The sequence below is a fragment of the Alosa pseudoharengus genome, unplaced genomic scaffold (assembly GCF_046254945.1).
Source record: "Alosa pseudoharengus isolate Yale_2024_CS ecotype anadromous, Long Island Sound unplaced genomic scaffold, YU_APseudo_1.1 YU_APseudo_1.1_scf_1, whole genome shotgun sequence".
In the NCBI taxonomy this organism is placed as follows: domain Eukaryota; kingdom Metazoa; phylum Chordata; class Actinopteri; order Clupeiformes; family Clupeidae; genus Alosa; species Alosa pseudoharengus.
In genome coordinates, this window is record NW_027468564.1 from 58,605,287 (window position 1) to 58,631,114 (window position 25,828).

Genomic DNA, 25,828 nt, shown 5'->3' on the forward strand with positions numbered 1-25,828 from the left:
TCCAAGTGAGGAGGAAGTCTGGGGGGTGTGAGTGGGTGGGTTTGTGGCTGAAGGAGGGGGAGCACTCCTCAAGTTATAAATAAACATACATACCCTTCAAGGGTCAGAACGAGACACTCTTAAGATTTGCTATCTGTATTTGGCTTGCAACTTAAAAAAAGAGGCTAGAATATCTTAGAAAATATTTATTTAAAGAAACAGTCTTAATTATGCATATCAAAACATATGATGAGACAACATGAAAACAATATTGCAGGAGGGCAGGGTTCAGATCTGTAGGTAATGCTCATAGTTGGCTCTCAGTACAAACTCAAAATAAGGCTTTGCCTTCAGACTTTCCATCTCTTCCAACTGCATCAGGTCTCTGACGTCAGGCAGGTATGTCTGCAGGGGAACACCTGAGAGAGAGGATAATCCATACACTAGTTATAAGACACAAGAGTTTAAAGGAAAGGAGAAAAACACAAGCTCTTCATTCTCACCAACAGCCTCAAGAATCCAACAATGTCTGAATAAGCCCAATAATGACAGCATGCACACATGCATTTCTTACCCTCTTCAATTAGTTTTGTGATAATTCGGATAAAGATGCTGTCTTTTGCTGCCTCCACTGGGTTATCATTGCCATCGGCTGATGACCAGCTAATAACACAGGCAGAGAAATTTAGTTAGAAAAACAACTTTCAACGAACACCAAACGAATCTGTTGGAAGTGAACAGAGTTCATGGGAACCGTTTTGGAAGTGCGGTTCATGACCAAACCAAACAGCAGTAACACCATGTATATACATCAGGTAAAAGGGATCACATAAGGACCAGATGTACTACTTAGAATCTTGTAAGTGGTTGATTACTGGATTGCTGTGTAATGGTTGGAAGCAAGTGGGCAGGGTTTCAGAATGAATGGAAAGCTGAGTAGGCCTAGAGGAGTCAGTTCGGTCCAGGACCTCACCACGGTAGGAACAGTAATGGAGCCCTTTCATTGAATGTTTTGGTGCTATGTTCAGGGCTTAAAGCAAGTACAATTTGTGTGCATGAAGTTATCAGAAACTTTCAAAGCAGTTAAATAGAATTATCTTTTTTTGCAAAGTGCATGAGAGCTTGAAGCAATGTATTTATATATACACATGTGCTGCTTTTAAAAAAAAAAAAAAAAAAATGCTGCTTATTTGTGGACGTAATTGTGGCAAATGCAACACATGCACCATGTGCTCATGTAGCTGAGCCATCATTTGTTGGAATGTTGGACTGAACCACTGCGGCGTTTCCGACATAAATCCAGACAAATGTACTATTACCAGTGCCGTTTCTTAAGGGGGAGGGGGACAGTATCAGATAGATATCAACAGCTACTCAGAATGAAAGAAATAGGATTTGTGGTCCAGTTAAACATGGGGAAATGGCTGATGTGGAGGTACACTTACTCGTCCCTCTTTAGAGCTTTACAGAGGATCTCACACTTCAGAGCCTCAACATCCACAGCATCGTCCTGAAGACATACAGAGAGGTTCGTTAGCAAACAGAGACTATTGCTAACTACTCAGGAGTGTTGGAACCCCTGAGACATACAATGTGAATACAACGTATTCTTCCTTTAAGGCTTTAAATCATGAAATTATTTTCCAACCACTATCGTTTCAATTCATGCATTTTGTTTTTGGAGATTGATAAAGATTTAGATAGATAGATAGATAGATAGATAGATACTTTATTGATCCCCAAGGGGAAATTCATATTCATATTCAATTTATATATTAAATATTTGTCATATATTATCAGAAATCTTTGCAGGACCACTGTAAATAAAGGATATGTGTGTTAAGAATGAGCAGATTCAAACCTCTTCTATGTAGTCAAGAAGGTCCAAGGCTTTTTTGAAATCATACTCGTTGGCTCGGCGGTTATCATCACAGATGTAGAGCTGGAGGGTGTAGAAAAGATGGTATACAGTGAACAGAAAGCCTTGCCAAGGAATTTTCATTGCAAAACATGTGTGGGAGGTTGGCACCATAGTTTTATGAAAGTATTATTGATAGTGTGTGTGTGTGTGTGTGTGTGTGTGTGTGTGTGCCTCCACTCACATTAATCAGGTTGTGTGCACTGAGAAGAGGCATTGTGTCAGGGTTCAGCTGTTTCTCCTCCAGCAGCTGCTTGGGTAGAGTCTCCTGATGCAGTAGGAACCTTTCCTGCTCTACGATATCTGGAGGAGAAACACATATACCAACAATCAGGCAGTCCTACCATTCAATTCAAAATGAAATTTTGTTGAAATTATGGTAACTCTTAGCAACACACGTTAACCATTAACACATAACTAATATGTGTATGTATGAGTCTAGATTAAATGTCATTACACATTTATTACACCTTTTTTCAACAATTACTTATTCTTACTAAATAGGTGATTCATTCTTGGTAAATCCTTAATAAGCAACTAGTTGGTCTTTGTATTATGTTACTATTATGTCACAGATTCAGACAGTGTATTAGGTGTCTATAAACTCTATTCTGATCCGTGCTATAGAACAGGAACGTTAGATCAAGGCGAACTAGTTGCTTATAAGGACTTACCTAGAATAAATGAGCTATTGAGACAGAAGAAGAATAAGCTACTAAATGCGCACTATGCTTAATACTAATGTGCTTAACATGTACAGGTGTTACCAAAACGACCACAGAATTATAATCCCAGGAATTTCACAGCATAATCTTCTACTGAGAATTGTAATACTAAGTAAGGCACTCGGGACTATGGCTATGGAGCCACTACAGTTATAGCTATATCACTATAGAATTAGATTCTGTATCATTAACTAGAATATTATCGTGCCAGAGTGTTTTTTTCTACTGGACAGTTTTTTTTGTACATTTCTTTCATATGTTTTGTTCCTATTCTATAGCATTAGGGAACATGGTGTTTGCCAGTCCAGAGGGTCAATTGACCAGTTGCTGCCCCCATGGTGGTCAATTGACCAGTTGCTCCCCCCATGGTGGTGAGTTGTGGTGCGCCGCTGAGTCAGCGTAGGGGCCACAGGGCAGCGTTCAGAGCAGCCGCCTCCCTCTGGGGCCGCCCTTAAAGGGCGCACGCCGCCTGTCGGCACGCCTCTGTTACGTCTCACAGTAACTGACCACAACCAATGGAGCACATTCTTAACAAACTATTCACCTGGATACATAGGAATAGTGCCAATCTTACTGCCACAGAAATCCATAGGAATAGTGACTTTGAAAATACAATGAGTAAGGAATTGAAAAAAAAAAAGGATAACACTTTACTTAACAGTATCGACATAAAGAGTGACACTGTAATGAACATATGACACTGTCATGACACATGAACCCTAGCCCTAACCCTAACCCTAATCCTAATCCTAACCTCTAACTCTAATCCTCTAAGAAGCGTTATGTCATAAACGTTTATGACACATTCGTGACAGTGTCATGTCACTCTTATGTCGATACTGTCAAGTAAAGTGTAACCAAAAAAAAAGATATGGTTTGTGTCATTTGGATGCTGGGAACTTCTTTTAGAACATACCATCTAGTTGCTTCTGCATGGTGCTCTCTGCCATGTTTGATGCTAGCGCTGTTAGCTTGCTGAGGGCCAGCAGGGTCCTCTTCTTAACAAAGTACCGAGTCTCCATCTGGGCCTGGCTGTGCAGGGTCTCATGGGCCTGAAGAGAGAGAACACACAAACACAAACAGCTTTAGGGGGTGTGCATGTGCTCGTGAGATTCCTGTAATGCCACATAGCCATCGTGAAGACTGTGTGTGTGTGAGTAAAAAAGAATATTCCTAAAATGACATTCCTGCCTTCTCATTTCAATGTGTTTTCTTTATTTTCATGACTATTTACATTGTACATTCTCACTGAAGGCATCAAAACTATGAATAAATGCAAAGTTATTTGGCCCACAGATGAACATTTGTCAAGTTATGGCTTGCTGAATATGGTATTAAATAATAAAAAAAAGCAACTTTGAAGAAACTAGAATATAAGACATGTTTTCAGTTATTTCACACTTTTTTGTTAAGTACATAATTCCACATGTGTTCATTAATAGTTTTGATGAATCTACAATGTCATGAAAATAAAAGAAAACACATTGAATGAGAAGGTGTGTCCAAACTTTTGGCCTGTACTGTATATTCATAAGTAATACTTTATGTCCTTATCTTTCTTTCAGTCCAAATCAGGGTTGAATAGATTAATTCAACTAAGCCAGCTGTTTCCTTATCATGTGTTCTTCCACCCATGCCATGACTGTTTAAATGTTATGTTATATCTTTGTATTTAATTACGTTTTTAGTTATTGGGGAATATAATGTTTTTACAGTGTGCCACAGTTCTGCATGAGTGCCTCCCCGGTTTTAGAAGTTATCTGTTCTGGATTGCCAGGTTGGCATTAATCAGGGTCTGAGTCGGTGAGATCTACACACACTGGGATGACCGACGCCATTTCTCAGCAACCTGGAAGGATACTTGGGCCCAGACTATTTGCTTGTTTTTAGTTAGGACAGCTGGTGGGTCTCTCCCTCAGTGTATAGCACTGTAAATAAAACAGCTCCTGATATTCCTATTGCCTGACTGGGTCTTCATTCATCAAAATCACCATCAATTTGAGTGTGATTGTGTGTGTGTGTGTGTGTGTGTGTGTGTGTGTGTGTGTGTGCGCATGTGAGAGTTGGAGAAATTCCTACACTCTGGTAGTCGTGCACATGAACGTCATGAAGCCAGCTGAGATGCTCATGGGCCTGCAGGAAGCTGGCCAGCTGTTGGTGCTGTGCGATTGGCTGGGAGAGCAGTTTGCCCCTCTTCCCCTTCTCCATGTACCAACGGAACAGGAAGTCTGCAAAGTTCTGCAGAAAGTGGAGACAACATCTGACAACTCTGGAGAATCCTCCACAAAACATTTATGAACTGCTTGATAAGCCAGTGTGATAAGGGGACATCAGAGGCTGGTGGCTCTTACCTGGTCTGCAAATTTAGTCATGTAGTGCTGTAAACGGCTCTGGTTGTCAGTCTGTTCACACATCTGCACCAGGATGTCAAAGTCCCCATATTTCTCAGCCAGGGCTGACACCCACTGGTACTGACCCAGCTCCACTGGTCAACAAAAACATCAACACAACACAAATCAGTGTCATGGTACACAACACACTGCCTACATCCAGGCAGATGAGGAAAGAAGGGGCTACATTAAGATTTTTCGAGAGACCTGCCCCAATAGGCGGCATTGGACCATTAAATCACACAATGAACCAAAACATACAGCCAAAAAAGGCAAGAAATGGTTAACCGAGAACAATATCAACATGTTAGAGTGACAGAGCAGAGTCCAGACCTCAATCTGTCAAAAAGTGAGCACAAGGCCAGAGTGATGGCAAATAATCGTTCCTGACTCAAAACCCGGATTGTTGTTAAAAAGGTGCGGTCTAGAATCATTGAGGAGACATGAAGAGGCTTGGTCGGTATTATATGAACCATTTTGAGAGCTGTGAATGCAAATAAAGATGTTTCTATTGATTATTTTAAAAGGGTTTGAATAATTTTGGACATGTTATTTTTCATAAAATTTGTTTAACCCTTAGAACCCGATTGACGCAAAGTGCGTCAAAAAACACACCCTTTCTTCTCTGTTACATTGCTCTGAAACTGTTCATCGCAGCGAGATGAAATCTTTATTGCACGACAGAGCAGAAGTGGGGCTTTCCAACGAGACTACACACTTGTCTGTACGATCAAGTATGGAAATTAAAAAAAATCATGAAATTAAATCAAATTGCATCATATTTACAGTCTATACTTCTCTGCGTTCACCTGCACACACATTACTCTAGTTTGAATAACTCGCGAACCCGTGATCGCATCGATATGGCAAGCATATCAGATGAAAGAGGGGGCACAGGGCTATCCATTGGTACCATGTTTATCGATCTTTCTGGCTTATAAAACCAGACGAAGTGACTGCAAAATAATAACGTCATGTACACAAACCAACGCTGCACACTCATTACTCTCGTTTGAATTACTCGCGGACCTGTGATCGCATAGATATGCCACGCATGTCAGATGAAAGAGGAGACTCAGAGCTATCATTTGATACCAAGTACATCCTTCTGGGTTATAAAACAGACGAAGTGACAGCAAAATAATAACTTCATATAGCTGGACTTACCCCACGTTTTTGTCTGTTCTTGTGGCAAAGCATGTTTATAATCCAATGCTATCATGTGTTTCTCTATGGCAAAACATGTTCATATTCCGGTTTTGAGATCTTAGCAAATTCCTGCATGGCATCCAATTCAAGGCTCACATTGCATCCCAATTTGTTCAACAAATAAACACCTTTTTTGCCTTTACTTTGTTCATGGCAATGCAGTAAAAAGTTGAGAATTATTATGACTGCATACACACAGGCACGCAGGCTAACACGCAACCTCGGGTCAAGTCAGGTCAGATCAGTTCGTGTCACCGATATGGAGCAAAGAAAGGTCATTTTTCCTCACTAAATAAAAAATGGCACTTATTTCCGTAAATCACACAGCAAATATTTCTGTAAATTGCTCAGCCCCAGAGTATCCCTCCAACATGGCAATAATATTGCCCGATTCAAGACAGTCTGCCCTACACACACATGAAATGCATGTAGAGCTGTGAGCTTGCTGTGGTGAGATACATGTTGAAATATAATAATTTTTATAATACACTTTTTATATTTTAATTCTTTAAAAATCAAAATAAAATCAATGCTAGTATAATACATGAAATGATGGCAGATCTGAATAGCCTAGACTCTCCTGAAAAAAACAATATATAATATATGTGTGTGGCACTTACAATGACCAGAATAAATCCTTATGAATAAAGGTAGTGAAAATGCCCTAAAAACAGCTTAGGGTTCTAAGGGTTAAAAAGATGAAAACGCGTGGTAGTAACGTGACAATGTCCTGCTTCATGGAAAAATGTACACGGAATAGAACCTAGTTGATTTCAGGGATTAAAGTGAAAAAAAAAAACTTTTTTCAGGCCATAAGTCATACGTTGTTCATATCTACCTATAGAGATAGCACCCCTTTTGCGGTCGCGACCTATTGGTTTTTAATGTACAAAAACATGCACACAGCAAAGTAAAGCACCAAATAAACACCAAAATGAGGCTACAGGGTACTCTTAAGTTACTATATAATTAATGCCACCTACAGGTGAATGCATAGAACATAACAATCCTATGGTTTGTGTACCCTGTAGCCTCGTTTTAGCCGCCAATGGCCGCCATGTGAATAAGGCGAATTGAGAGTGTTCTTGATTGAGATTGAGTTTTCCTGATGAACAAAACAATATTTCAATACCATCCCTGACCATTGCTGATTAGCCATTGCTGTTCTTTTCTACTGCAGCAATATTGTAGCAAGGCTTTAACTTACACTCTTATTTAATTACTTCAGGCCAAAAGTATTTAAAGGGGAGATTTTTTTTCTTAATATGCAATTCAACACCAAGTAAAATCTATAAAATCAAGTTTGTAAGACTTCATATTTCCTCATCAAAGTAATGAATCAGAACAGTCAAGATACTGTTCATTTTTCCATTTGTTGCCTCATCCGCATTTAATGAAAAACATGGTAATTTTGAGTTTCACAGACAACTCAGTTTTCCAATGAGCAGCAATACTGTGTGTGCTCATGCAGGAGGTCTGCGCATCTGATAACGACAATCTGGAGAGGGCGCTTTTGTCTTCAGCAACAGATTGTATAAGGTTGACAAGAGGTTGCGATATGGTGAGGGACAGGTCGTGTTGCGCTATTCAAGAACATGCGTAGCCTACTTAGCGCAAAAACGGTCAGCCATAGATAAACGTACACAAATCATGACGCTAATATGCAAGGTTCTGGTAGGCCTACTGGTTATGGTTTTGTGCTATACATTAATAATAGCAAAGTTTTAAGTTGACTATTTTAATTGCATGGTTATTTTTTGTCAACATACGCTCACAACCTACTGTCGTTAAAAGTGAGGCCTAAGCAAAATAGGCTACAAGGCTGTCTGTACGTCATAAACACGACTGACCCCCTTACTTAACATAAAATAATAATGTCGCGAACTGTTCACGCTCTGAACTGAACACGCTCAGTCAAAACCTTCCGTCGGAAAAACATTGTTGTAAGCCTACATGTCATAACAGACGGGAGGCATAGGCTACGGTTTATATTGCGTCGCTTTACACATAATGTTAGTTGCATTGATTAAAAACTGTAACAATAATAGTAGGCTACATCGGGTGGCATAGCAGGCTATCTGTTCAAGTCATAGGTGACACCCAAAATGAATGACCTCCCCTGACAAGAGTTCGCGATAGTAAGAAATTGTCTACATTGATGCATGGAAAGAACACAGCCTCCGAATTCGCACATAGAGCTCACAAAAGCATATCCAAAAAAGTTAAAGGATTGGGCAACCTCATCAGCTGTCTCGATTGTGTCACTGTAATCCAACTTTTAGACCGTCCTCCAGACGTGTTCTTTTTTTTTTAAGCAACCTCCCCAGGCCAATGAGACAAGCGTGTAGCTACAACATAAACAAAGCGAAACTCATGGCTGACTTATCTTCTTGAGCGATCTCTGATTGAGACACAGAAAGTTCTCAAGAACACTAGGTCTTTAAACATTTACCATCACACACATTCATTCATCGGACATAATATTTGTAGTTGCCTTAAAAAAAGGAAAGGAAAAGAAAAGGTGATAGACCCCCCCCTCCTTTTTTTCTCACAGGATCTGCATCGATCTCAAATATGACATTTCTAAAATCAAATTGACGGAAATCCGTCGTACGACGGAGAACTTTAATCCTTGTGATTTATGCTACGTGAGGATATTAGACTAAATCTACTGATCATTTGAAAAATTAAGACCTCCGTGAAAAAATTCCAGACTTTGAGGTGAAATTCAATACTTTTTAAGGCCTTAATTTAGGAAAATGAAATGTAATACTTTTTAATACTTTTAAGACTCCGCGGGTACCCTGAATAAGCGCCCACGCATGTCTATTTTTTTCATTGTTTTTTAGTCACAAATCTCCAACATTTAAATGCCTCTTGGATATCACCCTTTGTCAGACAAGTCTAAGAGATAAACACCGTTGGTAAATCCCAAGTAATCACAAGATACACACTTTCTCCAGTAGGCCATATTTGGAAGCGTTCATATTGATTATAAATGGCTTGGCGTGCATGAAAGGGTGAACTCACATAGTGGCAGCAGCAGCTCCGAGCGTCTCTGAGTGTACTCCATCTCCAGGGCGCTGTAGCGGTCAGACTTGGTGGCCCTGTCGAGTGACCCCAGCTGGGCCACATAGCCACTCAAGTAGGAGTTGAGCAGTGCCACCAACTGCTCACTGAGGGTATTGCGCAGCTCTGAGTCGGCATGTGGGTACACCGTCTTCAGGATGACCTCGTGCTGCCGCGTGATGACTGACCGAACACCACTAAAGGCTGAAGGGGGGAAATGATCAGGGGAAACATGTTGATTAAGAGCCTGTTATTCATGCCTCCCAGCAGAGCAAGATCTGATTCATCATCTTTTGTGGATGTCAATGGACCCTGAGCAGCAATGATATAACCATAATGGAATAATAATTGTAGAAGCTACATTTACAATTGTCACTACACAACCCCCCTCCTCAAATATGATTGTTTTGACAATGTTACATGAGAATGTTCCAGACATGTTCACCTACAGCACAGGGTATTTAATACTTCTCCTGTGTATTTCTAAAAAAAATGTCCTGTCTTTAGTGAACTGAAATGCAAAAAATATATATTTTAAGAAAATATGTTATTCATCTCTGAATTATTAGAGGAATATTTAGTTAAGGTTGCATATTTTGCAGATGTGGGGGTGTGTTACCTGTCCATGGGATATACTCAGGCTCAGAATCAGCCGTCTCTGAAGCTCGGTAGAACGAGGATTTACTCTCTCTGTACTGGCACGCTGCTTCAAGCATATCCTGTGAAATCCAAACAGTATTGTTTAAGTACACCCCACATGACTTAAGCTGGATTTAATCCAAAACATTCAACTCCTTTCCTAATAATTGATTTTTCAACTAGGTTTTCATAAATACAAGTGGTTATTGAAGGAGGTTACAGATAAGTGTTTGAGAAGGGTGGGCATGAATATTGTGTGGTTTTCTGGTACAGGTACTGGTGATAATGAGGTGGAGTTTCACTAGTTCGCCCATCGGCATGATTGCTATACTGAGTGTATAAGCTAAGCGCGTGTTTGGCATGGTAGCTGGCCGTGGTCATGGAATGCCTGAAGCGGAGATCGCAATAGAGCGATGGCCGCTTGCACCCCCCAATGTAAGGAGGATGCGTAACTGGGCTATCAGTGAAATGGAGGAGTAAGGGGAGGAGGAGGGATAATTTTGCGAGCGCCGCGGCGTGTGACGTATGGATAAGGAGGCCGGCTTAAATACCCTGGCGGCGGAAGACAGGTGAGTTAATTGCTGTCAATCATCCCTAAGGGCTCCTCCCGAACTTTGTTTAGAAAACATCATTAAGTAAGATGCAGAAATGTTGCCTTGACACACCTTGAGGACCACGTTGACCTCAATGACAATCTGGGCCCACTTGAGGGAAGTGATGGGATTCTCCTTCAGAGCCTTCTCTTCTTCATCCAGGAGACACTCAAAGATGGCAGAAATACCAGACACCTGAAGCACAGGTCTTGTGTTTACGAAGATTCAGAAGGAAGAAGTGCACTGACCACTAGTGAATACGGTGATCATCATTTCTCTGATGACCAGTAAAGACATTACTAATACTGTAACTTCAGCCCTTTCATAATAACAACGCATGAAAAAAATACTTTTGAATACAATCATGAATGATTGTATGTATGATGTATGAATTATTATAAATTATGATATATGTTATAAATTATGATATTATTTACTCATTTCAATTTAATACCAACAGGGTGCAAAATCTGCTGCCCAAAATAAATACCCTTTGATAAATGGCTTCTATGTGGTCCATAAATGTTTAAGTACTTGTCTTAATTTCGACTGGGATTCAGAATTAGAGAGAGCAGAATGGACATTGAACAGGTTCTTGAACTGTCCTGCACCTCTCTGAAGAAGACATCTGCAGGTGTGAGGCTGGCAGGCACATCAGCGTTGCTCTTCTTCAGGGCACTGGCGATGGCGGGGTTGACCAGGTCTGGGTGCTTGGCATGGTGGTTCTTCAGCACAATGGCTGCGGTCAGCTTTTCTGCATGCTCACAAAGCAATAGCCTCGTCGCCATGGGAGATGCGCGCACAGTGGTGGAGCTCAAACGCTCCAGCAGGCCCATCTAGGGGAGACCAGAAAGAAAGAAGATGGAAAACAGAGAGTAGATATTAGTGTGAAATCCTACTATAGACAACAAGAGAATGATCCTAATGAGAGAGAAAAGCTGAATACTATGAGTAGTGGGGTCAAGCTGGCACCTTGAAGGTTGTATCAGCGATTTCAGGCCCAAATAAGGCCCTAACATAACTGATCACATTCATCTAATCTTTCCTAATGATCTGCTAGCTGCCTGCCCCATAAGCAGGCCGTCAAAAAAACGCGTCTCTGTAGGCAGCCTAGGCTCCGAGATCTGTACACAAAAACAAATAGCTACCAACAAGGGTTGGCAACCCTTTAAAAGCAAAATAAAGTGTTTCAACCAATAACCGACGAGATGCGCGTTTAGGAGTTTTAATTGCACGGGAGGGAGTAGCGAGCAAGCTCTCTGTTTTGTTTGAACATCAACAGAAGTTACGTATCTCCGCTATCGCTGATACAACCTTTAAGGTGATAATGGCTTTACCTGATTCAGAAAGTCCATCAGGCAGCCGTGGGCCTTCATCTTGTCCTCCAGCTGGTGCAGCAATATAAGGGAGGTCAGTGGAAAGCCAGCACCCTCTGGTCAAAAGAACATCACCATAATGCAACTGTTCACATTTACATTTGTTTTAATTACAGCACATTAAAGAAATGTTCCACCTTTAGACACAGAGTCTTTGTTTAAAAGAGTGTAGATATTTGAACTCAAATTACACCCTCCCTTCCATACTCCTGATGCAACTTTTTGATTGGTTGGAATTGTTTATGGATGTGTACAAACCACTATGTTTCCCATTTACTGACCCAGGATTGTGTATGAATCACATATATTGAGCAGACACTTAAGAGAACCACGAGGAGGGTTTTGATTAAGTGTATTACATAAGAAAAGTGTATTGGATAAGAATGGCGGACCTTTAAACACCATGTTTGGAACAGTGGGATTATCTGGACATAACACAATGATGTCTCACTGCCCTTTAATGGAAGCTTCTCTTAACTGATTTTCCTGTCTATCTCTGAGATGTTCTTTTCCTGCTCACCATCAGGAACGGACTCGGCCCAGCGAGGATCAGAGGCCGGATAATCGTCCACGAGGTCACAGCTGATCTGTGCCACAACCTCGTCCAGCTCTGCCCCCTCGCCTCCATCTCGCTCACTGGGCAGCAGCTCATCAGTCACCGTCTGAGCACCAACCACATCGTGCCTTCGGAAAAGGGAGCGTAGGATGGCACTTAGTCAAAGCACAGTGTAAATGGAGTAAACATGGCTCTGATTTGATTTGATGTCTCTCTACTCACTCAAAAAATAGTCTTAAAAATGAGCACCAATAAGGAAATCCTAACTTTGGTGTACGCGTGTGAGAGGGCACATACCGACAGAACTGCAAGAAAGCGGATTTCAGTAATTTGATTTTGTCCTCCTGTGCAACTTTATCCATTTTAGGCATTTCTGTAACAGCAGCCTATGGACATAGATACAAGGGGAAATTATAGGTGCTGTTGATTCCAAAACAAGTTAACAATCATTTATTATAAAATCATCTTCATCTTGCACTTCAAAAAACAGAGTGCCTAAAAACAAAGAGAATACCTGACAGAATACAAAACAGGCTTTCTGTAAGCTACTATTCTGCTGTAGTGCATGCACAGACGCAGAGTAAGTGCCTGATTTGGGTTTCTATCTGGCCTCTACCTCTGATCCTGCTCCTGCCAGGGAGGAGCAAAGGGAATCCTCCATCATCTCAGGAAGCATGGAAGCACTCTCCCGAGGAACCACGGCAACAAGCCCACTATTCTGGGAGAAAAAAACCGGCAGGTTCGCACATACACCTCCGCCACGGATACGGTCTCCTGTAAAGGCCACATACACATGAGACATAAAAAATACATCAAATTACTGTAACTAATGCTGTTGCTAAATGCAAATCCTTTCAATTTTAATATTGAAAATAAACAATTAATCACCACAACTCTGATGACTGAATGTTTTTTTTTTAATATTATTTTAACGTTAATATCTGATTACACTGACCACAACAACTTAGCTACAAATGATCAGACTCTTCCACCAACACCCACCTCCCCCTAGTCTGTGACTACCCTACCTGGGTCACTAAAGGCAATCCTCTCCTCGGGCAGGGCTCCCCGACCTCTTGACAACGAACAGGTGAACACCATCTCCTCATTGTACAGGTAAGCAGCACTGCGAGAGCCTCTGGGCACAACCAGGTGGGTTGTGTGCATCTCCTCCTCACTCTGCATAACAACAACATATGAACCACACAATCAAGGTTGATTGTGGACATGGATCAATTAAATAATAATTAATAATGCTTATTGTTGATATTTGAGCTCAACTTCCAATCAGGTGTACACCTCCCTTCTGTGTTCTAGAGGCGACAGGCTAATAGGCTGGAGCATTGCATGGTTTGGTCAGGGTGTTTACAAACAGAGCCGAGACTGAGTACAAACACTGGAGTTTATAAAACTAGAATAGATGCAGACTGCACCTTTCATTACACCTACACATACACATTAAAATGCACAGCATGCTCCAATGACTGTACTCTACCATAGCATAATCTAAACTCCACCATAGCATAATCTACACTCTACCATAGCATAATCTAAACTCTACCATAGCATAGTCCATGTCACTGTGAACACTGTACCTGAAAAGCAGGGTTGTGTTTGGTGACCTCCACGGAAATTTCATCTGAGGTGAGGGAGAGGCGGTCAGGCAGCAGCACCAGGCAGTAGTACACCAGGCAGGGTGTGTCTGCAGGGTGCCAGGCTGCAGCCAGCACAACCAAGCCCTCCCTGAAGCAAAACACAACATCAATTACAAGGTACATTTTCTCTACTTTATATCTGCTTCTGAAAAGAAAGATCAATTGAAATTCATCACATAGCTAACAACCGGATTTCTGTTCAGCAGCTTTGGATGTCACCTATATTGTGATCAATAGTAGTTTTCCTCGATTTCTAATATTTGATTATACATATACATACAGTATATATATCAGGAATTCAATACTTCATTCACCATCAGTGAGAGCTAAGTGACTCGAAACTGACCCAAATGTTGTTTGGATTCAAGTCTAAAACCACGTATGACTAATATTTAACTTACTGGCTCAGCTGAAGGTCCAGGTAGGCCACATTCACACCTGCCTTTATCTCACTGTAGTTGGCTTCTGACCCCTACAAAAGAAACAGGAAAATGAATTGATAACGGTGAATTCTTGAAGAGCACAACATCAGTGATTTAGAGAGACATCACATATAAAAAATACTACACTGTGGATTATCAACATTCAATTAACAATGACACTTTGGAAGTATTCTAAAATAGGCCCTACACCACATTATTCTCGTAGCTAAGCATGTGCTAACCCAGATAGCATCAGAGATGCACTCTTCCAGACTGCTGACTGGATTCCAGCTGAGGACTTGCAGCTCGGAGCTCTCGTCCACCTCCCATTTATTCAGTCCTGCTGAGGTCAGTGTGTAGAGACTTCCAGTCTCAGCCACCCAAAGAACGCTGTGGACCTGCACAAGACACACAGGTGGAGGCCGTTAGACACTTATTCTTAGAAGATAAAACCCGAAAGACAGTGACGGTGAATTTTTGTGAATAAATAAAAACGCCAAAAATGAAAAATTGCTGGCAGACTGACTGTGACATCTGTGGGAGGGGCTAACATGCCAAAGAGGCTGGAAACGCGACGTCCAATGCCTGACAGCACCCCCTGACCCTGCTGCAGAGGTCGTAGCTGCAGCTTTCCGGAAACATCCATCGCCACCCTCAGGAGCTGGCCTTTGTAGGAGGAAACAATGAAACTGTTCCCCTGGAATATCAAAAAGCAAAGCACGGTGTCAATATTAACATTAGGGTCATTTCATGCCAATTTTGAAATAGGCAACGTCAGTAAATTATTCTTGACAGTAAGAGGGATTGGTCAAATGTGCTGAGAGTTCAGTTGATGTTTCTACTGAGCTTCATTAAAACACTAAAAGCCATATATTTTTATATTTCAGTTATATTTCAAGTTTTATTTCAGTGTCAAGTTTTATTTCAGTGTAAGTTTATTTTCCTTTTTCAAATTCATGTTAAGTTCTAATTGAATTAGTATATATTATTTGATTGTTATATTATTATGTCTTATTTGCATTTTCATTTATGTTGATATTGTACAGCACTTTGTTGCTATATAAATAAAGATTATTACAGTGCATGAAAATGCACTGTACTGTTCTTCCTAGGCTTCTTCTTATTACAGTGCATGAAAATGCACTGTACTGTTCTTCCTAGGCTTCTTCTTATTCTTCTTCTTCTTCTAACGCATTTAATGCAGCTTCAACCGTTTAACGTAGAAACTTCATTCAAACTTTGTTACGTAGGTCTTACTTGGGATAAGAGTGCTATGTATTTTTCATCTTTGTAACTTTTATACTTTTTAAACTATTAATTAAAAACTATCAAAATTTCCCCATTGACTTAACATTGCCCTTTATGACATCACAGCAATTAGAATCCTGTGGCAGGTGTTCGGGCCACCTGGATCAACTGCCACTTTCAGGCTTTAAGCATACAAACTGGCCCTATTAAGACTACACATCCTGTTCAACTGCTTCCTCTGCCAAAAACTGTTTCAAAATAAAAGTCCTCACTACAATATTTCACTGTTAAACAATTTAACCCTTTAAACTACTGACCTTTTTAACTGTTCAGCCATTGTAACTGTTACTTGTCATCAACTATGACTCCTACCCGCTGTAGCTAGTTAGCTAAGTTAGCTAAGTCACATGGTTAGCATAGTTAGCGTGCTAGCATGTTAGCATGCTAGTTAGCATTTTTTGCAAAACTGATAAAAATGATTAGCTAAGTTAGCTAAGTCACATGGTTAGCATAGTTAGCATGCTAGCATGTTAGCATGTTAGCATGCTAGTTAGCATTTTTTGCAAAACTGATAAAAATGATTAGCTAAGTTAGCTAAGTCACATGGTTAGCATAGTTAGCATGCTAGCATGTTAGCATGTTAGCATGCTAGTTAGCATTTTTTGCAAAACTGATAAAAATGATTAGCTAAGTTAGCTAAGTCACATGGTTAGCATAGTTAGCATGCTAGCATGTTAGCATGTTAGCATGCTAGTTAGCATTTTTTGCAAAACTGATAAAAATGATTAGCTAAGTTAGCTAAGTCACATGGTTAACATAGTTAGCATGCTAGCATGTTAGCATGCTAGTTAGCATTTTTTTGCAAAACTGATAAAAATGATTAGCTAAGTTAGCTAAGTCACATGGTTAGCATAGTTAGCATGCTAGCATGTTAGCATGCTAGTTAGCATTTTTTTTCAAAACTGATAAAAATGATTAGCTAAGTTAGCTAAGTAACATGGTTAGCATGCTAGCATGTTAGCATGCTAGTTAACATTTTTAGCAAAACTGTTAAAAATGATTAGCTACTGTCAGATGATTCCAACTGTCAGTTATCGTCAACTATCTACCTATATAGAGTCCTTAAACTATTTGTCTATCAACACGCATTAAACTATCAGTCTGTCAACAACTTTTAAACTATCTACATATAACTTTTAAACTTTCAACATTCATTAAACTATCTGTCTATTAAACTATCTGTCTATTAACAACTGTTAAACTATGTACATTCAACTTTTAAACTGTCTATGTCTAAACTATCAACTTTTTATCAACCTATGCTATGTCTGTCCTAGCTTCATTTTCATGCACTCGTAATTCCCTGGAATTACATTCTCTAGTTCTTATTCTTCTTCTAACGCGTTTAATGCAGCTTCAACCGTTTAACGTAGAAACTTCATTCAAACTATGTTACGTAGGTCTTACTTATGACATGGGTGCTATGTATTTTTCATTTTTGTAACTTTTATACTTTTTAAACTATTAATTAAAAACTATCAAAATTTCCCCATTGACTTAACATTGCCCTTTATGACATCACAGCAATTAGAATCCTATGGCAGGTGTTCGGGCCACCTGGACCAACTGCCATTCTCAGGCTTTAAGCATACAAACTGGCCCTATTAAGACTACACATCCTGTTCAACTGCTTCCTCTGCCAAAAACTGTTTCAAAATAAAAGTCCTCACTACAATATTTCACTGTTAAATAATTTAACCCTTTAAACTACTGAACTTTTTAACTGTTCAGCCATTGTAACTGTTACTTCTCATCAACTATGACTCCTACTCACTGTAGCTAGTTAGCTAAGTTAGCTAAGTAACTTGTTTAGCATAGTTAGCATGCTAGCATGTTAGCATGCTAGTTAGCATTTTTATCAAAACTGCTAAAAACGATTAGCTAAGTTAGCTAAGTCACATGGTTAGCATAGTTAGCATGCTAGCATGTTAGCATGCTAGTTAGCATTTTTAACAAAACTGCTAAAAATGATTAGCTAAGTTAGCTAAGTCACATGGTTAGCATAGTTAGCATGCTAACATGTTAGCATGCTAGTTAGCATTTTTTGCAAAACTGCTAAAAATGATTAGCTAAGTTAGCTAAGTCTCATGGTTAGCATAGTTAGCATGCTAACATGTTAACATTCTAATTAGCATTTTTTACAAAACTGCTAAAAATGATCAGCTAAGTTAGCTAAGTCACATGGTTAGCATAGTTAGCATGCTAGCATGTTAACATGCTAGTTAGCATTTTTAACAAAACTGCTAAAAATGATTAGCTAAGTTAGCTAAGTCACATGGTTAGCATAGTTAGCATGCTAACATGTTAGCATGCTAGTTAGCATTTTTTGCAAAACTGCTAAAATTGATTAGCTAAGTTAGCTAAGTCTCATGGTTAGCATAGTTAGCATGCTAACATTCTAATTAGCATTTTTTACAAAACTGCTAAAAATGATCAGCTAAGTTAGCTAAGTCACATGGTTAGCATAGTTAGCATGCTAGCATGTTAGCATGCTAGTTAGCATTTTTAGCAAAACTGTTAAAAATGATTAGCTAAGTCACATGGTTAGCATAGTTAGCATGCTAACATGTTAGCATTCTAGTTAGCATTTTTAACATAACTGCTAAAAATGATTAGCTAAGTTAGCTAAGTCACATAGTTAGCATAGTTAGCATGCTAGCATGTTAGCATAACTGCTAAAAATGATTAGTGAAGTTAGCTAAGTCATATGGTTAGCATAGTTAACATTTTAACATTGTTAGCATGCTAGTTAGCATAGTAACTTGGTTAACATTATTATCTTTGTTAACATTAGCATAACTGCTAGCAAAAATTGGAGCCATTCCAACTGTTAGTTATCGTCAACTATCTGCCTAAATAGTTTAACCATTTCAATTATCAACCTATTTAACTGTTCAGTCATTCCAACTATATTAAACCTTATCTACCAAGCAAATAATTTAACCATATGAACTCATCATATTTTTGCATTTTCATGCACTATATTTCCTTCAGGAAATGCTTTTCTAGTTCTTATTATTCCTCTTCTTCTAACGCAGTTAATGCAGCTTCAACCGTTTAACGTAGAAACTTCATTCAAACATTGACGCGTAGGTCTTAATTAGGACATGTGGGCTTTGTATTTTTCAACTTTGTAACTTTTATACTTTTTAAACTATTAATTAAAAACTATCAAAATTTTCCCATTGACTTAACATTGCCCTTTATGACATCACAGCAATTAGAATCTTATGGCAGGTGTTCAGGCCAGCTGGCCCAACTGCCATTCTCAAGCTTTAAGCATACAAACTGGCCCTATTAAGACTACACATCCTGTTCAACTACTTCCTCTGCCAAAAACTGTTTCAAAATAAAATTCCTCACTACAATATTTCACTGTTAAACAATTTAACCCTTTAAACTACTGAACTTTTTAACTGTTCAGCCATTGTAACTGTTACTTGTCATCAACTATGACTCCTACCCACTGTAGCTAGTTAGCATGGTTAACATAGTTAGCATGCTAGCAAGTTAGCATGCTAGTTAGCATTTTTAGCAAAACTGCTAAAAATGATTAGCTAAGTTAGCTAAGTCACATGGTTGCTAGCATGTTAGCATGTTAGCATGCTAGTTAGCATTTTTAGCAAAACTGCTAAAAATGATTAGCTAAGTCACATGGTTAGCATAGTTAGCATGCTAGCATGTTAGCATGCTAGTTAGCATTTTTTACAAAACTGCTAAAAATGATTAACTAAGTTAGCTAAGTCACATAGTTAGCATAGTTAGCATGCTAATATGTTAGCATGCTAGTTAGCATTTTTTATAAAACTGCTAAAAATGATTAGCTAAGTTAGCTAAGTCACATGGTTAGCATAGTTAGCATGCTAGCATGTTAGCATGCTAGTTAGCATTTTTTTCAAAACTGCTAAAAATGATTAGCTAAGTAAAATGGTTAGCATAGTTAGCATGCTAATATGTTAGCATGCTAGTTAGCATAGTTTCAGCTTTGTAACTTTTATACTTTTTAAACTATTAATTAAAAACTATCAAAATTTCCCCATAGACTTAACATGGGCTGATGACATCACAATAGAGCCATTAAGCAATTAGAATCCTATGGCAGGTGTTCGGGCCACCTGGATCAACTGCCACTTTCAGGCTTTAAGCATACAAACTGGCCCTATTAAGACTACACATCCTGTCCAACTGCTTCCTCTGCCAAAAACTGTTCCAAAATAAAAGTCCTCACTACAATATTTCACTGTTAAACAATTTAACCCTTTAAACTACTGAACTTTTTAACTGTTCAGCCATTGTAACTGTTACTTGTCATCAACTATGACTCCTACCCACTGTAGCTAGTTAGCTAAGTTAGCTAAGTAACTTGGTTAGCATAGTTAGCATGCTAGCATGTTAGCATGCTAGTTAGCATTTTTAGCAAAACTGCTAAAAATGATTAGCTAAGTTAGCTAAGTCACATGGTTAGCATAGTTAGCATGCTAGCATGTTAACATGCTAGTTAGCATTTTTAGCAAAACTGCTAAAAATGATTAGCTAAGTTAGCTAAGTCACATGGTTAGCATAGTTAGCTAGTTAGCATTTTTAGCAAAACTGTTAAAAATGATTAGCTAAGTTAGCTAAGTAACATAGTTAACATAGTTAGCATGTTAGCATTGCTAACATGCTAGTTAGCATAACTACTAAAAATGAAAACATTAGCTAAGTTAACTAAGTTAAGTATTATCCACCTATTTAACCGTTCAATCATTCCAACTATATTAAACCTTATCTACCAAGCAAATCATTTAACCATATAAACTATCCACCTATTTAACTGTTCAGTCACTCCAACTATATTAAACCTTATCTACCTAGCAACCAATATAGTTTGTTTTTACTCTGTAATATATTTTACATCATATTTTTTGCATTTTCATGCACTGTATTTCCTTCAGGAAATGCTTTTCTAGTTATTATTATTATTATTATAGATCATTATCAACTGGTTTCAAGCAAATATATCAAATTCAAACAGTGTGTGTGTCTAACTTCTTGAAATGTCTGAGCTATCACTTGTCTGATTGTCTACTACTTAAGTTTTGACTGATCATTTCTAATCTTTGTACACTGTAAGATATCCTTCAACAGGAGGGTGAGTCAGACCGTTCATGTGTTGGTGGTACACACTATCCAAACGGCTCACCTTTACTGCTGTAACAAAGTTGCAGAGGTTCCCCCCAAGGTCTGCGGTCATCTCCACATAGCTCCCCTCATGGGCTAGACTGGCCCAGAAGCGGACTGTTCCTTCAGGTGACACCGCCAGGACGCTTATTGACTGTAGATTCAGAGGAAGTTAATGTTAGTGTATGCTACACATGATGAACTTAGTCGAAAATCATGCAATCATTTTTTGCTTTTTTATGTTACGTAGGAACATTCCCGGGTGACAAATACCGTAAAACTATAACTTTACACATTTTACACACTACTTTTCCAAGATACTTGAAATTTCCATCATTTGCTTTTCCTTAAACCGTTTTGGTAATCAAGGGCACTGCATTTTAAAATGGTAAACTGAAGAAAACAAAGGAAATATGAACTTGTTTTGTTATGTTATGCAATGTCCTCAGAGCTTGAAAAGAGATACACAAACTTAACCTGTATAGGAGCACTGTCCAACGGGTTAGAGGAGGAGATGGAGATGAGGTCAGCACTGTAGGCAAATTCACTTGGGGGTAACTGAAGATCCTTGCACACTGACAACTGCGAATCATTTCAAAAACACAGTAAGACATAACTTTGATCAATTTCAATTCTGCTTTATTTTTTGTACTGCCAAAAACAAATTGGAATCGTCTCAAGGCACTATACAAAGCCCATGCCAGATCAAATATGATACATTCTGTGTGAAATCAAACATAATCCAGGAAATTGGTTGTCAGCACCGTCTAAAATTTTGCTCAAAATGTGTCTACATAATGTTTAGGTCCGAAAAATTAAGACCAAATATTTTTGTTAAATTCCAATGCTTTCATTCATTTCTCATCCTTGATTTTTCATATTTTTTACACTCTCATAATGCCTTATCTTGAAGGCCATGCTTGGACATTAATATCTTAAAGCATTATTCCTAGCTCTGACTTTATAAGATAGAAGACAAACATGGTCTCAGCATGACTGGGCCTTATAGAGTCAGTGGGCTTGCCATACAAACTTTTAATGGTTCAGTCAGTTAGAACATGTTTGTCTTACATCTTAAGTTTGGGCTGGCTATGAATAATATGCATCAACATAATAATGGGCAAACATTGCTACCCAGGTAATGTGCTTTTCAGACTGTAGAACTAAATGGCCTGAAAAAAATATGAACAAATTGGATCTTTACAAGATTTGACTTTCATATGATAAGGTTTGAACAAAATCTGAGACTCTGCAGAAACATCTTCATCTGATTTTACATGACATGACATTTGACCTATATGCGGACTATGCCGTTAGATCAATTGTTCTGCACCATTTCGAAATGTTTGCGGTCCTTAGGTATGGGGTGCCAATACAGGTTACAATACCTTCGCGACCGCTGTCTGACAAATCTTCCAAATGACAAGTCTTTCTCCACACGCCATCCACGCCCAGCCTGTCTCCTCGATATTCACAGAGATCTGATCATCAGCTGGGGAAAACACAAAGAGGGGATGCTGAACCACACTCCTTTCCTAAACATGACACATTTACCACTACAGTTACGACATCAAACCAAACAAAAACCTTACATTCTGCCATGGTAAGTGCCTCCATTACTTTGACTGGCAGCGAGGAGCCAAATGTCTGCACATCAAAGTTGATCGCTTCAATTGTACCATGGCTTTGTACTCGTGTAGGGGTTGATCTGGAGAGAATAAAGTAAAGTTGCTAGGTTATGCTAACTGGTATTTTTAACGTGAGTCTAAACAATATTCGGCCTGGGTGCTCCATTTGTGTTTATGATGAGCCTGGCACTTAGCCTACCTCGCTGGCAATGACGACCTTCGGGGAGAGAATAAAAGTCCTGTCGGAGTACAGCTTAAACTTTTCCGACCACCTGTTCTTGTTTGCCTTCGGCCAGAGCCTAGTGCACCACGGGGTGAAAACATTACCGTGATTTATTCGAATGCCAAAATAAAAAGAAACCGCTCTGGGATGAAATCGTTCACTACCGCGCACGAAGCGTCGCGCTCAAACCTCTAATAGGCGCGGGATATTTACGTCATCAAACACGGCGGGCAAACACGGAAGCTTGAACAGAACATGATTTTGTCGTCCGTGATACTTTTGTTTGCATTTTACGTAGGTTGGATAAAATGGATTTATCATCGATATCACAGGACATCCGTAATGTCAGGTATTTTATCCAATTACCCTGAACATAAAAGGGGTTTCCGAGATGTACAAGAAACTTCTCTCGCACTTGATTCAGGGCGAGCATTGTTTGTAATTGCACATCCTGATGATGAGTGCATGTTTTTCAGTCCTTCAATAATTATGTTGTTGAAGCAGAATGTTTCTGTGCAGTTATTATGCTTGTCATCTGGTAATTACTACAATCAGGGCGTGCAGCGCAAAAAAGAACTCCTCGACAGTGCAGCCGTTTTGGGAATAGCAGCATCCCAAGTCTTCATAATTGAGCACAAAGATCTTCAAGATGATCCTAAAGCAGAATGGAGCATTTCTCTCACATCAAACCTGATTTTGAGACACATCCAGACACATTCCATCAACGTTGTACTGACATTCGACGGAAGTGGAGTAAGTGGCCATGCCAACCACATTGCCATCTACAAGGCCCTCAGTCATCTTGCTGTCACTGGGAAAGTACCACATGACTGTCATGTCCTGGTTTTGAACACCATCAGCATCTTCAGAAAGTATTTCTCCATCTTGGAGCTGCCTATCAGTTGGCTAATTCCCTCTGACCTGTGCTGCATACTTGGTTCAAAAGAATACAAACAAGCCAAAAGGGCCATGTTCTGTCATCGCAGCCAGTTGTTGTGGTTTCGCCACCTCTATATACTCTTTTCTCGCTATATGTTTGTCAACACATTCCAAGACATCCCCCTTTCCAGGAAAGATATCAAAGTCTATTAGTTTGACCTTCCATTTTGTCCACACAACTTGAGGAATGCACTAAATTCACCACTTACAACTAGAGGTATACTGACCAATGCACTGAAATGACTGGTAGCCCCTACTAACCAATGCACTGGAACGATTACGTTGTTACGAGTATGGACACACTGACCAATACACTGGAATGACTGGGCTATGTTTACAAGTATGGACTGGCCTGCATAAAGACACAGTTAAACCGTATGTTACTTTTCACCGACTACGGCTGCTGGTGTATGCACTGACATTTTATTTTAATGTTATTGAGTTGTATCTTCCGATTTTCTTCTTGACCCTTTGTTAAATTGAAGCATATACCGGTAATAGATGCTGTTGAACCATGCTAATTGATGTTGCCTTTGGTTCATGACTCTTCTAAAGAAAACATTCAGTTCAAATGTATCTCAATGGACACTGTTAGGACTGTTCTGTTACTTGGTTTTGTGAAGCTGAATTGTAGGCCTGTTTTTACATTGATGTTGCAGAGCTGGTGCCTTCCTCTTGTAATTAAGGACTTTTATTCCATCACTGTAAAAATAAATATCTTTACTATGTTAATCATGCACTTACGCACACTGCTTTAAAAATAGTCAGTAAACAAAATGAAGCCACATCCAATATACAGCTTTAAGTTGTATTGGCCATAGAACACTGATTCAGAACTCTGCTGTTGTAACCACTAGAAAAGCACCCACTTCCCTCAACTTTCAGATTAACCGTCAGACTCCCTTCCTGCTGGAGTTAGGGTAAAATGGGTAGATTGACTAATCCCTGAAGGGAAACTGCACTGCAAACTCATATAAAATCACCAGAATCCACATAAAACACACACAAGGTAGACAGAAGAAACAACATGTTTATAAATAATATATATACACACATACTAAATGAATGAAATATAATAAATATACTATATAATATGCATCGGTCAGAATATAAGTCTCCTCTCTGCACAAAACGGAAGTCATATTTTGCTGTTGCGATTGGTAGGGAAGACTTTTGTAGCGGAGTTGAAAGAAACCTAACTGAAAACTCTTGTGTGACAGTAGATTATGCAGAGTATGTGTTCATTATGTTAACCGTTTGTGCAATGTCCTTCTCTCAACAACCACCTAGGGGTTCCAGGGCACTCCAGCACAAAGCGAACCTTAAGCTTATTCAGCATCCAATGTCACACGCACTGATGCTCCCACCCCATGGCTGCAAAGAGAATTACACTTGTAACAGACAAGCAAAAAATATCAAGGTGAACTGAAAACCATGTCTCAAAGTGGTCCACCAGTTGAACTCAGGTCAGTGGTGGGGGGCTTGACATCATGGAAATGATGATGCTAATGCAGTCTGGTATGAGCAACAGCTGACAGGAAGCAGATGTATGGCAATCGGCTGCAGCCATGTCCAGGTGAGAGTGCCGGCTGAAGTATATAGCTGAATTCTCAATTCTAATCTCAGGGTCGTAAAATAATGGGCAAGGGAAGTGGCACCTGAGATTAGACATGAAAGACTAGAAGTAATAGTTCTGTAATAATCTGTGATAGTTATAGACTAGTTCTGTAATAATCTGTGATAGTTATAGTAGTTCTGTAATAATCTGTGATAGTTATAGGCTAGTTCTGTAATAATCTGTGATAGTTATAGGCTAGTTCTGTAATAGCAGGAATTTTGAAAAGTATTTCAAGAATACAGTTTTTTGCCTTAAATTCCCTGATAATTCCTAAAAATTGTGACCCTATGATGATCTTGTGGTTTCGTGTGATTGTTGCAGGCAGAAGTTGTTCCAGGAACGGTCAACATATGCAGTTTAAATTAATTCAATCATTGCATGACATGTGAAAACACAACACAGAAGTAGACCACACAGAGCC

At 39.3% G+C, this 25,828-nt stretch overlaps 2 protein-coding genes across 2 annotated transcripts; one reads left to right on the forward strand and one right to left on the reverse strand.

Moving 5' to 3' along the window:
- Positions 1–170: 170 nt before the first annotated feature.
- nup133 (nucleoporin 133) lies at positions 171–23,032 on the reverse strand. Its single transcript, XM_076295643.1, has 26 exons — positions 22,827–23,032; positions 22,592–22,707; positions 22,388–22,491; positions 21,477–21,581; positions 21,022–21,153; positions 15,058–15,228; positions 14,774–14,929; positions 14,511–14,581; positions 14,050–14,197; positions 13,483–13,633; positions 13,071–13,228; positions 12,752–12,840; positions 12,419–12,582; positions 11,860–11,954; positions 11,134–11,358; positions 10,595–10,717; positions 9,910–10,009; positions 9,252–9,494; positions 4,974–5,107; positions 4,702–4,860; positions 3,539–3,674; positions 2,082–2,200; positions 1,841–1,921; positions 1,425–1,489; positions 554–642; positions 171–398 (listed from the first exon to the last, which is right to left on the reverse strand). Exons 1-26 carry the CDS (start codon positions 22,949–22,951, stop codon positions 268–270), a joined length of 3,390 nt encoding a protein of 1,129 aa, XP_076151758.1. The 5' UTR covers positions 22,952–23,032; the 3' UTR covers positions 171–267.
- A 51-nt stretch (positions 23,033–23,083) lies between these two features.
- Positions 23,084–24,521, forward strand: pigl (phosphatidylinositol glycan anchor biosynthesis, class L). Its single transcript, XM_076277737.1, has one exon. It carries the CDS (start codon positions 23,106–23,108, stop codon positions 23,940–23,942), a length of 837 nt encoding a protein of 278 aa, XP_076133852.1. The 5' UTR covers positions 23,084–23,105; the 3' UTR covers positions 23,943–24,521.
- Positions 24,522–25,828: the final 1,307 nt, after the last annotated feature.